Here is a 15,847-nt window from a genome sequence, read left to right on the forward strand (position 1 = left end):
CAGTGTGAGAGAGGCCTTTAGTTGTTTAGAAGTTACCCTGGGTCCCTTTGTGACCTCGTGGACAATTACACTTCTTGCTCTTGGAGTGATCTTTGTTGGTCTCCAGTACAGGAGAGGGTACCAGTGGTCTTGAATTTCCTCCATTTGTACATGGATCATTCTTCCTATTCTGTGCCATTTCATCTTGGTAACTTTATATCAAAAAAGGTCAAACTTTCCATGATTTCAGCCTTTTATCTGAAGGGCTTGTTACACTACCAAAAAAAAAAAAAAATTGGTCCAGCTCAGGATATTATTCTCTAATAATTGTGACTATTCACACATGACAAAGGTCAAATGTCCACCCTGTTACAGGGCATTCTCATCTCAATTAATAAGTGTTTTGAACAATTATTGTAATATTTACATTTTCTAAGAGCTAAATGTCCCTCACTTTACTCTGCAAATGTATTTTAACAAAGTATTCATAAACAAGCATTATCTTGAAAAAAGCTGTTGCATTTTAAGACACAGTGTAATTTCAACACTTTTCTTTCGAATAAAAAGAAATTTCATTGGAATTTGACCCCATTTTAAAATTATTTCATTTTGCCATTTCATTCCCTGCAAGTAATCACAAAGATATGCATAACATTTGTTGATTTTATGTTATTAACATATAAAACACAGAGGTAAACGGGTGGACAGAAGGGAAACAGGGTGGACATCACACCACTGAACAACATTATATTTCATGAAAGAAAACCAACTCATTTACCCTGCCACCCCCTGAAGAAGAAAGACATGTTCACATCAAACGTCAACCATTCAAACAAACATTTTTCAGTCCAAAATCTCACAGATATTTCAGCAACAGTAAACTATTGAACAAACCAGCATCCCAGGTGTTTTTCTAAGAAATTCCACACTGTCTTTTCTAGCTGGATGGACCTCTTATTTAAAGGTTGTGGCTCTTTCAGCAGGCACACAATCTGATCAACGCTGTCCTCTCGTGAACTTGGCCAGAAGAACTTGCTGGTCCCATTCTTATGCATGCATTTCACCCTCATCATCTTCAACCTCCAGGATGATTCCTGGGTAGGTTTCACCATCGTAGTTGACAATGCACCACTGCCCAATGTTTTCTTTCATGATGACCTCATGAAGAGCCATGATGGTTCTTCAATGCAATGTGGGCTTTCTTATTCTCTCAGGCTCACCTCCTTCAGCCCATAGAATGCACAGTCGAGTACACCTTTGTCTGCCTGACAAAGGCAAGTTATGCCCTGGTATTTAACTGTCCCTGGAAACAAACTGATGACTTGGTGGATTGTCATTGTTCCTTTGACAAGCACAAGCAGGGGCACATCATTTCATGCACTTTCCTCTCAACATCTTCTCACACACACAAAAAAGAGAATTTCACAGAGGTGCCAATGTTCCTCAATTGGTGGAACATGGCCTCTGCGTTAGGGATATCTCCTCCATAGTGGACAATTTTGTCAGCTGATCTTTTAAGGGTACCCCCAACACCATTTAGAGCCCCCTTTCCATGGCTGGCCTCAAATAAGTTCCAGCTGATGTCTTTGAAGCCTTTCTTGAACGGTTCTTTTGAGAATAGGTCAAAGTTTCCCTTCTGTTTGTACTGAGTAGCTGGGCCGTCTCTGAAGACATGGAGGCGATTGATCAGAGGGTATCGCTCCCTCGCCATGTCGAACACATTTCCTGACAAATACATGCATACTGTTGTAGCTACTATTTCTTGAAGGTATATAACAAATAAATGCACAATAAATTAATTATAAAGTACCAATCAGAGTTGGGTGTAATATTACTGTAATATAATGACTTTTTCTGATAACGCATTACATTTTAAGCGTATGTAATTTGATTACAGTTACTGATGTCAATAAAATTACATTACTTGCCTAAGAAAACAATAACTAAAATGTAAGTAATATTAAGTAACAATATTAAGTAATTTTTTTTTTTTTTTTTTTAAATCACGTTTTGCCCTGAAGATTTTTTCTTTAGTCCCAAATAATTCTCCACCTGGAGCAGTTTGTCACTACGTAACTGAACGTCAGTAAAAGAAGACAGCCTGTAATTTGATATCTTCAGTGAATGAAGGCGAAACCAATCAGACAAGGTTTACAGGAAAATACGTGGAAACACTCGTGTCTTATTGGCCAACAGCTCTCAATCCTGCCACACACTAGCTCACAGTCAGTGTGAGGAAAATGGATTTGCGCCAATATTTGTTTTTAAACCAGTAAAGCGGAAACTGAAACACCAACACCCCCTGATGCTGGGCAGGAAAACAAGGTGTGTAAATGACTACGTTTACATGTACAGCAGTAATTTAATTATTGACCTTATTCTGAATAAGACAATATTGTGATTAAGGTGTTTACATGAGTCGCTTTTAGAATATTCCTTTCATGGTCCCGTTTTACATGTTATAGAACAGAGAGCGATTAACAACACCCGTCATTACATCACTGCTCCACGCCGTCCCTCCAGAATTTCACATACCGACATACAGTTCGTCTTCGTTATGGTACCGTATACAGTTTTGGGTGTTTTTAATTTTTACGAACGTTTCAAGTGCAGTTAACTATTTGTCATGCTGTACGTGCAAATAGACGACTGCTTGAAGCCATGGGCTGCATCCGAAAGCACATACTTACCTACTATATAGTAACCGAGATACATGTATTTCTCCTACTATACAGTAGGTAAGTATGCGGTTTTGTACGCAGTCGTGCTCTCTTGTTTGCCGTAAAACAGTTGAGCACTGCCGTGTGTACACGTGTCCTGTCGCAAAATGCGGTGAAAACTCCCACACGACTTTAATAGTGTGATTAAAGTGTGTACATGTCTGTAATACCGTTGATAATGCGGCTAAAACAGGAATACTCCACGTCTTAATTCGATTTGTGTTTACTTCAAGTATGACTTTAGCCGGATTAAGGTAATAAAAAATTGCTGTTTACATGCTAGTTTCTTAATCAGAGTATTGTTTTAATCGGGTTATTATTGGATTATTGCTGTCCATGTAAACGCACTGAATGTCTATGAGTTCCAGTTTACGTGAACATATGAGCAGAGCATAAGGACAGAATGTACTTTGCATGGCACTGTAGCAGCTAAACCAATACAATGATAGCCTACTTGTGCCTCCCCTTGGCTCACCACACCAAACTAGCCTAGTTGGAAAAGTGTTATATTTTATCGGTCTGGTAGTCCTACAAACAGTAACAACACCCGAGGCAAGTGTTATGATAAATCAAACTTCTTATGATCATGTCATGCACGCTAAAATTACTGAAAGATCTATGAGTTTCACATTGTAGTGTATTATTGTAGGTTTGATAGGTTTTGAATGTAACGTGAAAGTAATTAGTAATCGGATTACTTTTTACAAGCAATAATCAGTAATGTAGTCAAATTACAATTTTAAAGTAGTAATTTGTAATCTGTAGTAGATCACTTACCCAACACTGGAACCAATACATGCTGGAAACACTTATTCATCAAGCTTTTACACCCACTCTGTTACAATATGTCCACTCTGTTACTGTGCAAAACAGTAACAGGGTGGACAATAACAAGAGGGACATTTTATCCTAAAGTCAGCCATTGCTACTCATTTGATGAATAACAAGCTAGTGTGCAGTGATCACAGAGGAAGACTTTTAACATGTTTATTAAACATATTTTCAAAATTACAAAAAAAATGATCATTTTCCACTATAAATAGGCATAACAGAGTTATGTGACATGTTATGCTTTACCACATCATTGAACCATTTCAAAACATTGAAAAAAAGGGCTGATTAAGGAGTGATAGTTACTCTGCTTCTTGTAGATAATTTCTCACCAAAAAGTATGCTACTTCCTGAGTCATGTGACTAGAAGAACAGTCAAGGGGTGTGTTCAGAGGGACTTCAATCAGAGTAACGGGGGACAGTCAATTCAGGGACAACGTATTTTAAAGACTTTAGGCATCAAAACTGTATTAACAAAAAATATCTTTAGGTGAGGAATATTATAAATAATGTACAACAATATTGAAAAATTTGGAATGTGTTTGATTTTTATTACTTATATTTGTAGCTGAAGTTAGGCAAGCCTAATTGGAGACATGACCTACTTACACTAAAATTAAAGTAATTATTTTAAATGAATTAATCCTTGGTATATTACTGTGTTCTATGGTAGAGGGGGGATTAACTATGTAAAATGAGCATTTAAAAACAAGTATTAGCCAATTTTTACACAAAACATACGATATGTCGTCATGGGATTTCAAATGGCACCGGATGGTAGGACTGACTCACAATCCGTCTAACTGTGGATTGAGTCCAAACTCGCTAGTGATGGTTTTGTAACCTTTTCCATCCTGATGAGCATCAACAACTCTCTTTTTTTCTGAGATACTCAGAAATCTTCTTCATGCCATGATACATGTCCACAAACGTGTTGTGAAGATCACTTTGATAGATCCCTGTTCTTTAAATAAATCAGGGTGCTCACTCACACCTGGCTGTCATCCCATTGATCAAAAACACCCACCTCTAATTTCACTTTCAGATTAACTGCTAGAGGTTCACATATGCTCACAGATATGTAATATAAGAGCATTTTCCTCAATAAATAAATGAACAAGCATAATATTTGTCACATTTGTTTAATTAGGTTCTCTTAGTCTACTTTTAAGTTTTCTACTTTTTCAGTAAATCTGATGATGTTTTAGGTCATATTTATGCAGAAATATAGAAAATTCTAAAGGGTTCACAAAGTATCAAGCACAAGTGTAAACACAAATGTGGACATGTTCATGTGGACAATAATGCCAAGCTTAGTGTGTGAGCAACTTACCTGCAAACTCCTGTCGTAGCGCGCGTGCAAAAGCCCGGCCGACCACCTGCACTCCCATCACCACGATCTGAGCCAGATACCTCGCCTGAAACAACACAAACATTATTCACAACACAGCAACCACGTTTATTTACACCGTAACCATGAATATACAAGCTAAACGTCCTATGCGTCATATTAGTGCTGCGTCTGTACACAATTCCACCCAAATGTTCAACTCTACCAGTCTTGTAAAGGACTTGAGTAGTAATGTGAAAACAACATGTATATTTGGACTGTTACAGCTCTGCTGCATATTGGCACTCATGACTACCTACATACACAGCGGAAAACCGAGCCAAACACACACAATATAAAGCGTAATCTTACCATATTTCAGCTCCTTTTATAATCACAACATCCGTAATTTCACATGTGTCATCCTCAAGGTGATATAGGATATGAACGCACTAAAGAAGAAAAGTCCGTTTCCGGTTATTACTGCTGTCTGTTGCCACCTGCTGGCTGGAGGGCTTTAAATTCTGCGGGCTTTAAATCAATCTTCAGTCTGTCTGTCTGTCTGTCTATCTGGCTGTCTGTCTGTCTGTCTGTCTATCTGGCTGTCTATCTGTCTGTCTGTTTGTTTGTCTGTCTATATGGTTGTCTCTCTGTCTATCTGTCTGTCTGTCAGTCTGTCTTTCTGTCTGCCTGCCTGTTTGTATATCTGTCTGTCTGTCTCCCTGCCTGTCTGTCTGTCTATATGGTTGACATATAATGGGATGACCTCTGGATGACATAAAATGTTTCATAAATGACACTTTATTGTTTTATATTTTAAAGAAAATATTATGTGACAAAGTTGTTAACTGAAAAATACTGTCTGCAAAAGTATTCAATCCCTGTGCTGTGGAAGCGCCAAGCATACAAAGATGAGAGATATTGCCCTAACAAGGAAGCAACTGGACTCTACCCATGAATATCATTTTTTTTTTTAAAAGTTTACCTTTTCTGGACAAAAGACCCCCTTAATTCAAATACCATTGGTCAGACGGTGAATCTGAAGGAATGCTATGAACTTGAAGACAAAAGAACATTCTAAGGAAATAAAAACACATCAAAGCACATCTGGAGTTTGTCAGAAAGCATCATATTGATTCAGCTAAAATGTGGGCTAATGTTTTGTGGTCAAATGAGACAAAAATGGAGTTATTTGGCCAACATGCAACATGCTTTGTGTGAAGCAAACCTAACACTGCCCATTCCTCAACAAACTCCATCCTAACAGTGAAGTACACTGTTGACCAAAAGCTTGTGGACACCTGACCATCAAACCCATATGGGGGTCTTCCCCAAATTGTTGGCACAAAATTGGAAGCACACAATTTTTCAACCCCCATACGACACGAGTGAAACATACCTCAAACAAATTAAATGAAGTTGTTTTATGTAATGTTGTTTTCATTTTTTTGTTGATGATTCCATAATTTTTTCCTCAACATTGAGTGATTCCATATTTTTTTCCTCTACTTGATCTGGAACAAAAATGTGCCATTAATTAAAATTATTTCATTTAATTTGTTTGAGGTATGTTTCACAAAGCCAGAATGTTCAGCAATTAACCAAAAAAATGTTTTCTGTCATAAAAGTAAAAATGGCAACAATTTATTACCTACTTCAATGATGTACGCACCCTGGAGGTGGATTGAGGGAAGGTAGACGGTAAATACTAATCATCTTACTTTTAATCTTTTTTTTAATTGTTTGTTTGTTTTTTGGTTTGTTTGTTTGTTTTTGTTTTTTCTTTTGGTTTGTTTGTTTGTTGTGGGTCCCCCCCCCCTTTCTTTTGGTTTTGGCTGTGATTATTTTGTTGGGGCCAGGTATGGTGGGGTTGTTGGATGGGGAGTTATAATATGTAAAATGTGGTTTTCCAATAAAAAATCTATGATAAAAAAAAAAAAATAGACCATTGGTGTACACTGACTATAATCAGGGGCAGAGCTAGGGGGTGGAAAGTTGTGGCCATGGCCACCATGGACTGAAGCCTGGCCCCATTGGCCACCCAAGTTGCAACTGCATTTTCAGGCCTTTTTGTCTTAAGAATAATTAACGTTTCTTAGTGATAGATTAATCTCTTTACTGCCACAACACATAATGTTTCTCCAACTTGGACTGTGCGTTTTACGGCAAATCTATGAACCCACATTTGCTGTAAAACACTAGTGAGATTCATCTTCATGGTGTTTAATAGAAGACTATAAGCTCTTGCGAGAGTTTCTGCAGTACATGTTTCAACGAGACAGTGGAGGGAGTCCTACCCTTATTGTATGAGTGCGTCATTACAGGTGAGCTAAAATCATCCATCCATCCATCTATCTTCTACACCGCTTATCCTTTTGAGGGTCACGGGGAAACCTGGAGCCTATCCAGAAAGCATCGGGCACAAGGCGGAGTACACCCTGGACAGGGTGCCAATCTGAGCTAAAATCAACAAATTTTTATTGTTTTTAATGCTTTGTAAAAAAATTTTTTACTAAAATAGCTGAAGAAAACATTGGAGATTGAACTGTTAATGCACGGTGCCTTATTGCTCAAATCAACATAAAATTCATTGGTTTTTAGGTGACATTCACCCAGATTTCTGGAGACACAAGATGTCTCTCTAAAATGCTTCGGTCTCTATATCTTGTTTTGGGCTCAGCTGTGGATCTAGTTGAAGCCCTTATGCATCGTTTTCACAATTAAAGGGATCAATCCTACTTTTGAGGACTCTGGAAAGATGTCTTAAATACTGTTGAACAATGCAATGTTAAGACTTAACCAATTCCTAAAAGAAAGTCAAAACCAAGAATAAAGCTGCAAGGATACAGCACAATGGCTTATTAAGTGAGCGTTCTGAGATTACAAAGGACACCTTTCACACCGGTACATTCTACCCTCGTCTTGATTATATGCTGAGTGAGCTAAACAGACGATTCTCAAAAGAAAACTGTGAAATTATGATGGGAATCCAAGTGTTAAATCCCAAAAGTGCCATTTTTTTGCCAAGAGGAAGCGCTGTTTTCCTTTGACTCTGTTTATGAATGGAACACTAGAGACCTCAGACATGAAATTCACCAAATGAAATGAATTCTGGAGAGGAAAGTGCAAGCTGGCATACAGAAGAACTAGTGTAGTAGAACTAACTCACTCTGCTTATTGAGGCTTTTAAAGAAGTATTCCATGAGCTTTTTAGATTGTACAAGATTGCAGTTGCCATACCTGTGAGTGCAGCTGCATGTACACGCAGCTTCTCCACTCTCAAGCTGGTTAAGACTTACCTGCATTCAACCATGAATGATGATAGGCTGAGCAAAGTCCTTGAACCTAGATGAGTTTGTGAATATCTTTGCTTTAAACCACAACAATCACAGAATCCAGCTGATGAGAGTTGAAAATTGAAGATAGTGTGATTTGTCGTTGGTTTAAACAACAATGATATGAACAGATTTGAATTCAATACGGAGTTGACAGGCTTTTGTGGTCCTTTTAAAATTATGCTTTTGCAGCTTTGGGAGATATTACACTTATTCTGAACCCAGAAATCATATGAAAGATTTCGGATCCTATGTAGTTTTTTGCTCTAACAGCACCATAAGTTAACCAGAAGATTTTGAGCATAATGACTTTCTTTCTTGAAACACAAAAGGATATGTTAGGTAGAATGTTAGTCTCAAATCACTATTGTGACTGAGGTTAACATTCTGCCTTACATCTCTTTTTGGTTTTCACGGAGGAAGTAAGTCATACGGGCTTGGAACAATTTTAATTTTTGTGTGAACTATCACTTTATTTACAAACAAGTACGATGAATTATTGTTGTTTGTACTATGTGCACCTAAAAAAGCTTAGAATTTTAAGGTTGAACACATTCTTTTATTTGTAAAATGACATTTTCTGTACCACCCCAGAGTGACTGCTGGCCGGTGACTGGCCACCCCTGCAAAAACTTTCCTGGCTCCGCCACTAGCTGCAGCAAGCTACAGACTGAAATATCGCCTGCATGCTGTTTATATTATGTGCATGCACTGCAAAATATAGCATGAATATTGTAGTTTGTAGTTTTTCAAGTAGAAGAGCACGAGCGTGCTGCGCAAAAATGATAATACACTTATTTTATTTTAAAAAGCCGCTCTGTGTGCTGCCATGTGTCCGGTGTAAAGTCCACTTTGATTAACATGACAGGAGGTTGGACTGAATTCTGGTCTAAATGGGTTGAAGCTCCAGACTGAATGAAGACTAATCATCATCATCATCTGCAGAGGCTACAGACTGAAATATCACCTGTGTGCTGTTCATATTATGGGCATGCACTGCAATAATATAGCATGAATGTTGTAGTGTTTCAGTTAGAAGACAAAAATAATAATGCACTTATTTTATTTTAATCAAAGTGGACTTTACATTGGACACTGGCAGCACATATAACAGCAGGCTGGACTGTGTTCTGGTGTAAAATGGGCTAAAAAATTCTGCTTAAGAGGAGCTCCAGATTGAATGGTGGGTAATAAAAATTTATAATAATAATAATTATTATTATTAACAACAATAATAAAAATAAAACACAACGATGACAACAACAACAACAACAACAATAATAATAATAATAACAATATTAACAATAACACAAATAATAATACTAATAATCATAATACAGCTTTAATTATTATGAAATATTCCATAAATCAAGTTTCCATGCAGAGACCCCAATCCACATCTCAGGTGAATCCCACGTGGGGTCGCGACACCCAGTTCGAGAACCTGTGCATTAAATCTCGTGCGTCATCTGCGTGTTTGTTGTTTTTCTTAAAATTGTTTGTGTTTAAAATGTCTCCATGTTGATAAATTCAGTCCATGGAATTATTTTGAACCAAAACACAACATTGAGTTTTTGCTTCGCGACGCATCAACTTCATCTCTCTCAACTCTACTTAAAGCGACTTGGAAGAAAGCAATGGATTTCGGAAGATTTCTGCCGGATGTGAAGAACTGGACCCTGGGTGAGATCGCATGTGCTGTGGGGCTGGTTGTGCTCTCTGCCGGTGCAGGTTACCGCGTTTACAAGCATAAACACACAAGCGTACAAGCATACAAGCGCTCCTCCTGACCATTTATTTTCAGAAGTCTGTATTTTTAATGTGTTTTAAAGACATCTTGCAAAAGGGGGGCCTCGGGCAATTGATAATTCCATTTGGGGGGCCTTGCCCTGGAAAAGTTTGGGAACCCCTGATCTAGTTCACAAGCAGCAGTGTCTATTGGTGCTAATTAGCCTAATGCTAGTTCCATGCTAGTGAACCTGGCTACTGGTTCATATTACACACTAGAATCCTTAGCCAAGTTGATTAGCTTGGCTTAATAATGTAGTTTATTTCCATAGTGTAATGTTTGCCCCATTAGTAAGTCACTTTTACCAAACCTGGTTACTGGTTTTACACTAAATCATGATGAGTGTAGTGATGAGCAAGCTAGCGTGCTAATGAACTGTGTTACAGGTGAATGTTATCTACCTGGACAACTTAGCTCATTATTTCATTTACACAACATCATAGTGAGTTTAAAGCTGGTTTGTTTGCTGAACTTGGTTAAAGGTTTTAATATCTATAACAGTATAATATTTATATAGATTTGGGTGATGGACCGGAGGCTTTAGAGAGTTTAATCATGTCAACTGTACTCTCTCAAACACACTAGCATTAGCTACACTGCTAACAAACCTGGCTACTTAGCTTGGGAGCTAACATTAAGATAAAATTGTATTGAGCAGAGCTAAACATTAAAATGAGTAGCTGGTCAAATATTCTCCTTTCTTATTAATGTTTAAACATGAATTATACAATTGAATAGTTCGCTGAATGCAGGTGCACTTGAAAACACGGCTACCCATTTTAAGGTCTCAACACAACACAATATTTATCCTAATGTTACTAAATAATAAACCTGACTGTTGGTTTTAAATGTATGATAGAAAATATACTCTACTTTCCACAGCCTCTCAGTGCCGGTGAGATGCGCGGCGCCTGGAGCGATGTTCAGTTCCTCTCTGCAGACTCCTTCAGCTCCCAGTCTGAGGTATTGTACAGTGCTACAGCTGAGACACACACACACACACACTCTTTTCTTTACAAGCTCTACTGTTTAGTTTTGTTTCCCTATTTCTAGTCAGTGGACATCAGGAGAGACTTCCTTGGCATGATAAAGGGTCCAGAAACTCGATTCTACTGGTTTGAAACCACAGAGACACAATGCCTGCATCACGAGGTAATCACAGTCTTTATTACTCTGATAAGAGACTTCACATGAATGATTATTAGAAGAGCGCTTTTGTGAAGAGCAGTTGTAGATTTGAGTCTAATCTAATTGTTATTTATAGGGATTCCCTTATTATACCAATGCAGAGGACTGTTTCACTGGCATACAGGTAAGGGATTATTCATTGTGGCATAACAAAATTTTGCTGTGGTTAAATACTTGCTGTGACTAATTGTGATTGTGTGTGTGTGTGTGTGTGTTAAGGTCGTTGAGCCAAACCTGCAGCTGCTGCCCACTGAACCTCATCACAACCCTTCAGCTGTCGTTCTGGTAACCACACCTTTCATTTATTTACTAAAGCCAATTACAAAATTTTCCAAAATTGCTTCTGCTGTGTAGAAAGTGACAGAATGTTAAATGTCTTAGTATGAAACTGCTATGATATGAAGCACTTATGATCTTTGTGCTCTACTTTCCACAGCCTCTCAGTGCCGGTGAGATGAGCAGCGCCCGGCGCGATGTTCAGTTCCTCTCTGCAGACTCCTTCAGCTTCCAGCAGTCCTGGGTATTGTACAGTGCTGCAGCTGACACACACACTGGAGACTGTCACCGTGGAACTTGAGGACTATGTGGTAAATTTATTACACTGTCATGATGTGTATATGTAGATAATAACTTGGAATTTTGTCTGTTGTACATTTATCTGCATTGTCAATATTTGTTTTTGTTTTTGTCTTTTTTAATTAACAGCAACTCTTGAAAAAGGTGACCTGCACTTTCCTGTATGCGGGTCCAGGTGGTCAGGTGGACACCTCCACTTGGGTGCAGGAAGAGAATTGTGGCTCTCCAGACAGTGATGCAAAAAGTGAACCAGACTGGGAGGTAATTCCATGTTTCAGACCCGATGTGTATCTATGCTGCTTTTCCCCTGAATGTGCGTCTGTAAAATTTACTGTGGGAGATTTAATGATTCATTGCTCATTTGACTCGCAGGAGACTGAGCAAGGCCTCACACCAGAGGAGATGGAGGTGCCCTTTATTAGATACTGTACGATCCTCTTCACAGTTTAATGGTGTGATGCATGTTTAACATACACTAAGCATTTACACCTGTTGTTTCTTAGCTACCATCTTTCATACAGAGGGGTTACAGACATCAGACTGAAGCTGCGTGCTCTCCGTCAGGCGTTGTCTGTGAGTAAATCCTTTGTTTAGCTGCTGTTGTTAATCAGGTACATTACACTCTGCTTTAACTTATATAGTGTGATGTCTTATTTTCAGACTCTGCTTGCCAGCATCCACAAACAGAACTTCTTGTTTGTGGTTGGAAAGAAGATTGTGATGCATCTGGCAGCAGCTAACACCCAGGTGACTTCAGAATGATGATAGACTGTTTCACTGTTGTGTAAAATACTTTCAGTGTTTTAGTGGTTAAATCTAGAAGCAACAACAGGCAATTAGGCAGTGAAGAAAATTGCATTAGCATACATTTTAACACACAAGTGCAATGTACATACAGTAACTATTGAAATAACTAGAATTAATAGCAAATTTTCTGTTTTGTAATAATCACAGCCTGCTAATAATTAAGGACAAATATTAAAGTAAAATGTGTGATGAAGACGGTGCTGGGAAATGCAATACTTGGAAATTTGGCCCGTTTAGTACATCATCTGTGTAACTTTAGTGGAGTACTGGACACACTTAGACTTTTACATACTGCTTCTTGTTAGGGTTTAAAATCAGCAGCCACGTTGAATACCATAGCCAGAGTGAGTTATAGAGATTTTTTTGTTTGTTTTAACAGGATGTATTTGGTGTGCAGCTGGCCTATGAGTCTTTGGTTCGATTCCTGAGAAAGCCTTCCTATCAGGAGTCGATTATGACAGAGCTCCTCGGGGCCCAGGTAAGCTCGCAAATGCCTGTGTAAAATGACAGATTTTTTTAATCTAAAAGATTTTGATTATATAGAAAACACGACTCCAATACGTAAAGCGTATTTCTTTTTGTACCTTTTCTCCTCTGTGCAGCTCCACCATTACAACTTCCTGGACGTCTTTTATGAGCTGCTTCTCTTCGGCTACTTCTGGAACGGCTCAACACCTGAGGCAGTAAGTGTCTTATCAGGAGATTTCAAAGTGCTGCTTGAATGTAGTTTCAGAACATGGTGTATTTTATCTCATTTTGTTTTTCCATATTTTTAACCCTGATATTCCTAAAGTTTGAGGGAGGATTCTTGGAGCGCCTGTTTGCTCTCATCAACATGTGGGACATGGACATGTGGGAGCCTGCGGCAGGGCTGTACTTCACAGCGCTTATTGTAAGTGTCGAATATCTTCTGATGCCACGATCCACAAATTCTCAGCATTGTATCTTTAACTCAGTGTTGGATTTGTGTGTGTGTGTAATTTGTCAATAGGATCGGCTTACAGTGCTTTGTGAAGTACTGTTTTCACAGCCCCTGGAGCTCTACAGCGACTCAGTGGCCTTATCGAGCGCAGTTTCACGGCTCCTCAGGCAGCATGTCCAGCTGATGATGGACACTTTGGAGAAGCTCTGAGCAATGCCATTCCCTCTACCCACCCCTCTGCCACCCCAACCCCCCTTTCTCTTCATGCTTTTATCTTGTTTAATTTACAATTGAAATTGTGGGACGTTCGTTAGTTCGTGCTATCTCTTAACATTAATAAGGCAAAAAAATTATTCTTGCTATAATTAGACCCCCAAAATTAATCTTTTCTTCCCCTAGTTGCATTTCATATTAGTTCTTTTCCATCACTATTTTTCCCTACATTGCTCAAGCTCTCCACAAGTAAGTATAAATTAACTTAGTTATTTTCAATTAACTTCATATTTAAAAAAAAAAACAAAAATTCTTCATTAACAGGTCTGCACAGAGCCCAGGACTGAAGGACCGGTGTAAAATCCCTCATCCCTCAATACTCATCCCTTTATACTCTACGCCTCAGTACTTTATCCCGATCCCCATCACTCTATTCTTTTCCTTTACAGCTGTAAATAGAATTGTTTGTAAATAGTTTTTATTTAGTGCTTATATAGTTTACATTAATAAAGGTGTTCATTTGCTCCTATTGCAACCTAATTGTGATTCTTTTTAATCATCTGTATATGTAATAATCCTTTAAGAAGCAACACACTGTTTTCCTACCCCGCTAAGAACTTTTCTGAGGGCATCGTGCAGCTTAAAAGCTTTTCTGAGGGCATCACGCAGCTGTTCGGCTCTGCTGAGGGCATCGCTCTGCTTTCCTGCTCCGCTGAAGGCATCGCTCTGCTTTCCTGCTCCGCTGAGGACGTCGCTCTGCTTTCCTGCTCCGCTGAGGACGTCACTTTGCTTTCCTGCTCCGCTGACGACGTCGCTCTGCTTTCCTGCCCTGCTGAGGACATCGCTCTGATTTCCTGCCTTGGTGAGGACATCGCTCTGATTTCCTGCCTGCTGAGGACGTCGCTCTGATTTCCTGCTCCGCTGAGGATGTCGCTCTGATTTCCTGCCCTGCTGAGTACAGTTTGCCCAGAGGGCCTGGACCGCCAGAGGGAGGGAGCGTACATTGGCGCTCTGGGAGAAGCGCCCTTGAGGGGGTACCTTTGTCTCTGCTGCCGTGTCTTTGCCACAGTGTTTTGCCTTAGAGTTATAATGTCTTTTGTATTTTGTTTCTTTCTTTATTAAATCCTTAAATTCCTCATTTGCATCCGTCTCAAATTCAAAACGTGACACTCACTCATATTCAAATCCTTTTTAAAGAATTTCTGAAATGGTGAAAATTGACAAATAACAAAATTCAAATATTTATAGCCTTGGAAAATTTGTTGATGGCCCCAAACTGTAGAAAAATCAGGATTTGGAGATTTGCACATATACATTATACAAGTATAATATACAAGTGTCCACACTTATACAAGTGTCCATAGCAAAACTGTAAATAAAAAAAATGAAAAAATATATAAATAATCTTTAGATTATAGTTGGAAAATCTCATTGTTGAGGACCAAAATTCTGGGAGATTTTACCATTTTAAACGGGAAATTACACCACTATAGTACATTATTTATATTAGAACATCACTCTGAACTCTCAAGGTCATGTTTGAAGAAGAAATATTTTTGAATCAGCAAAAATATTTTAAGGTGTTTTCCATAACTGTGCTTCATACAAAAAATGAAATAAATAAATCCTGGTTCCAAAAATGCCAGTTGGTTAGATGTTTAAAATTCACAGGAATACATATTGTCTTTCTGTCATTACAAAATGCTCTATTAGTGAAACACTAGAGTTGCTTTATTATAGAAAGCAAATCAGTTCTCAATGTCCATCACTATTCATCAAAACACATATTAAAAACAAAAACATATACTAAAAGGTCTTCATGGAACAGCTTCATCCAATCATAATCCCTACATCTTCCTCCAAGTGGATTTACCTTATATTGTGCATGTGTATGGATCATGAAGACCTCACAGCTCCAAGATTCCTGATTCGATCCTGAACTCAGGATACTGTTTACTGTTTACTGGCTGTCCCAGCAAATTCAGCCCATAATCAGAAAGAGATTGCACAAATGTGACCTGCATGGGAGGCGTGCCAGGAAAAAGCATTTGCAAGACTACAGTTTGCCTATGAGCATATAGGCAAAGACCAGGCCTTTTGGAATAATGTGCTCTGGACAGACGCATCAAAGATAGAGTTGTTTGGCAACAGTAACAG

At 38.6% G+C, this 15,847-nt stretch overlaps 2 protein-coding genes across 3 annotated transcripts in view; one reads left to right on the forward strand and one right to left on the reverse strand.

The window, feature by feature from the left end:
- The window catches only part of LOC128624965 (mitochondrial import inner membrane translocase subunit tim16), a 172,885-nt gene that overhangs the window by 2,383 nt on the left and 154,655 nt on the right, over positions 1-15,847 (reverse strand). Inside the window, exons 1-2 of one of the 2 annotated variants that reach the window (XM_053652908.1) lie at positions 5,233-5,340; positions 4,864-4,948 (exon numbers count right to left, since the gene is read on the reverse strand). In XM_053652908.1, coding sequence (XP_053508883.1) covers positions 4,864-4,948; positions 5,233-5,235 — 88 coding nt within the window. In that variant the 5' untranslated portion in view covers positions 5,236-5,340. Of the gene's footprint in view, positions 1-4,863; positions 4,949-5,232; positions 5,341-15,847 lie in introns of those variants that run through there. The other variant, XM_053652919.1, reaches the window with a different exon arrangement.
- On the forward strand, positions 10,377-14,819 carry LOC128625009 (uncharacterized). The gene is made up of 12 exons (XM_053652999.1): positions 10,377-10,947; positions 11,038-11,136; positions 11,249-11,296; positions 11,392-11,457; positions 11,609-12,009; positions 12,121-12,156; positions 12,252-12,321; positions 12,409-12,495; positions 12,935-13,033; positions 13,158-13,238; positions 13,349-13,447; positions 13,547-14,819. The coding sequence occupies exons 5-12, from the start codon at positions 11,912-11,914 to the stop codon at positions 13,685-13,687; spliced, it is 711 nt and encodes a 236-aa protein (XP_053508974.1). The 5' UTR covers positions 10,377-10,947; positions 11,038-11,136; positions 11,249-11,296; positions 11,392-11,457; positions 11,609-11,911; the 3' UTR covers positions 13,688-14,819.

The sequence above is a fragment of the Ictalurus furcatus genome, chromosome 2 (genome assembly GCF_023375685.1).
Source record: "Ictalurus furcatus strain D&B chromosome 2, Billie_1.0, whole genome shotgun sequence".
NCBI classification, from domain to species: domain Eukaryota; kingdom Metazoa; phylum Chordata; class Actinopteri; order Siluriformes; family Ictaluridae; genus Ictalurus; species Ictalurus furcatus.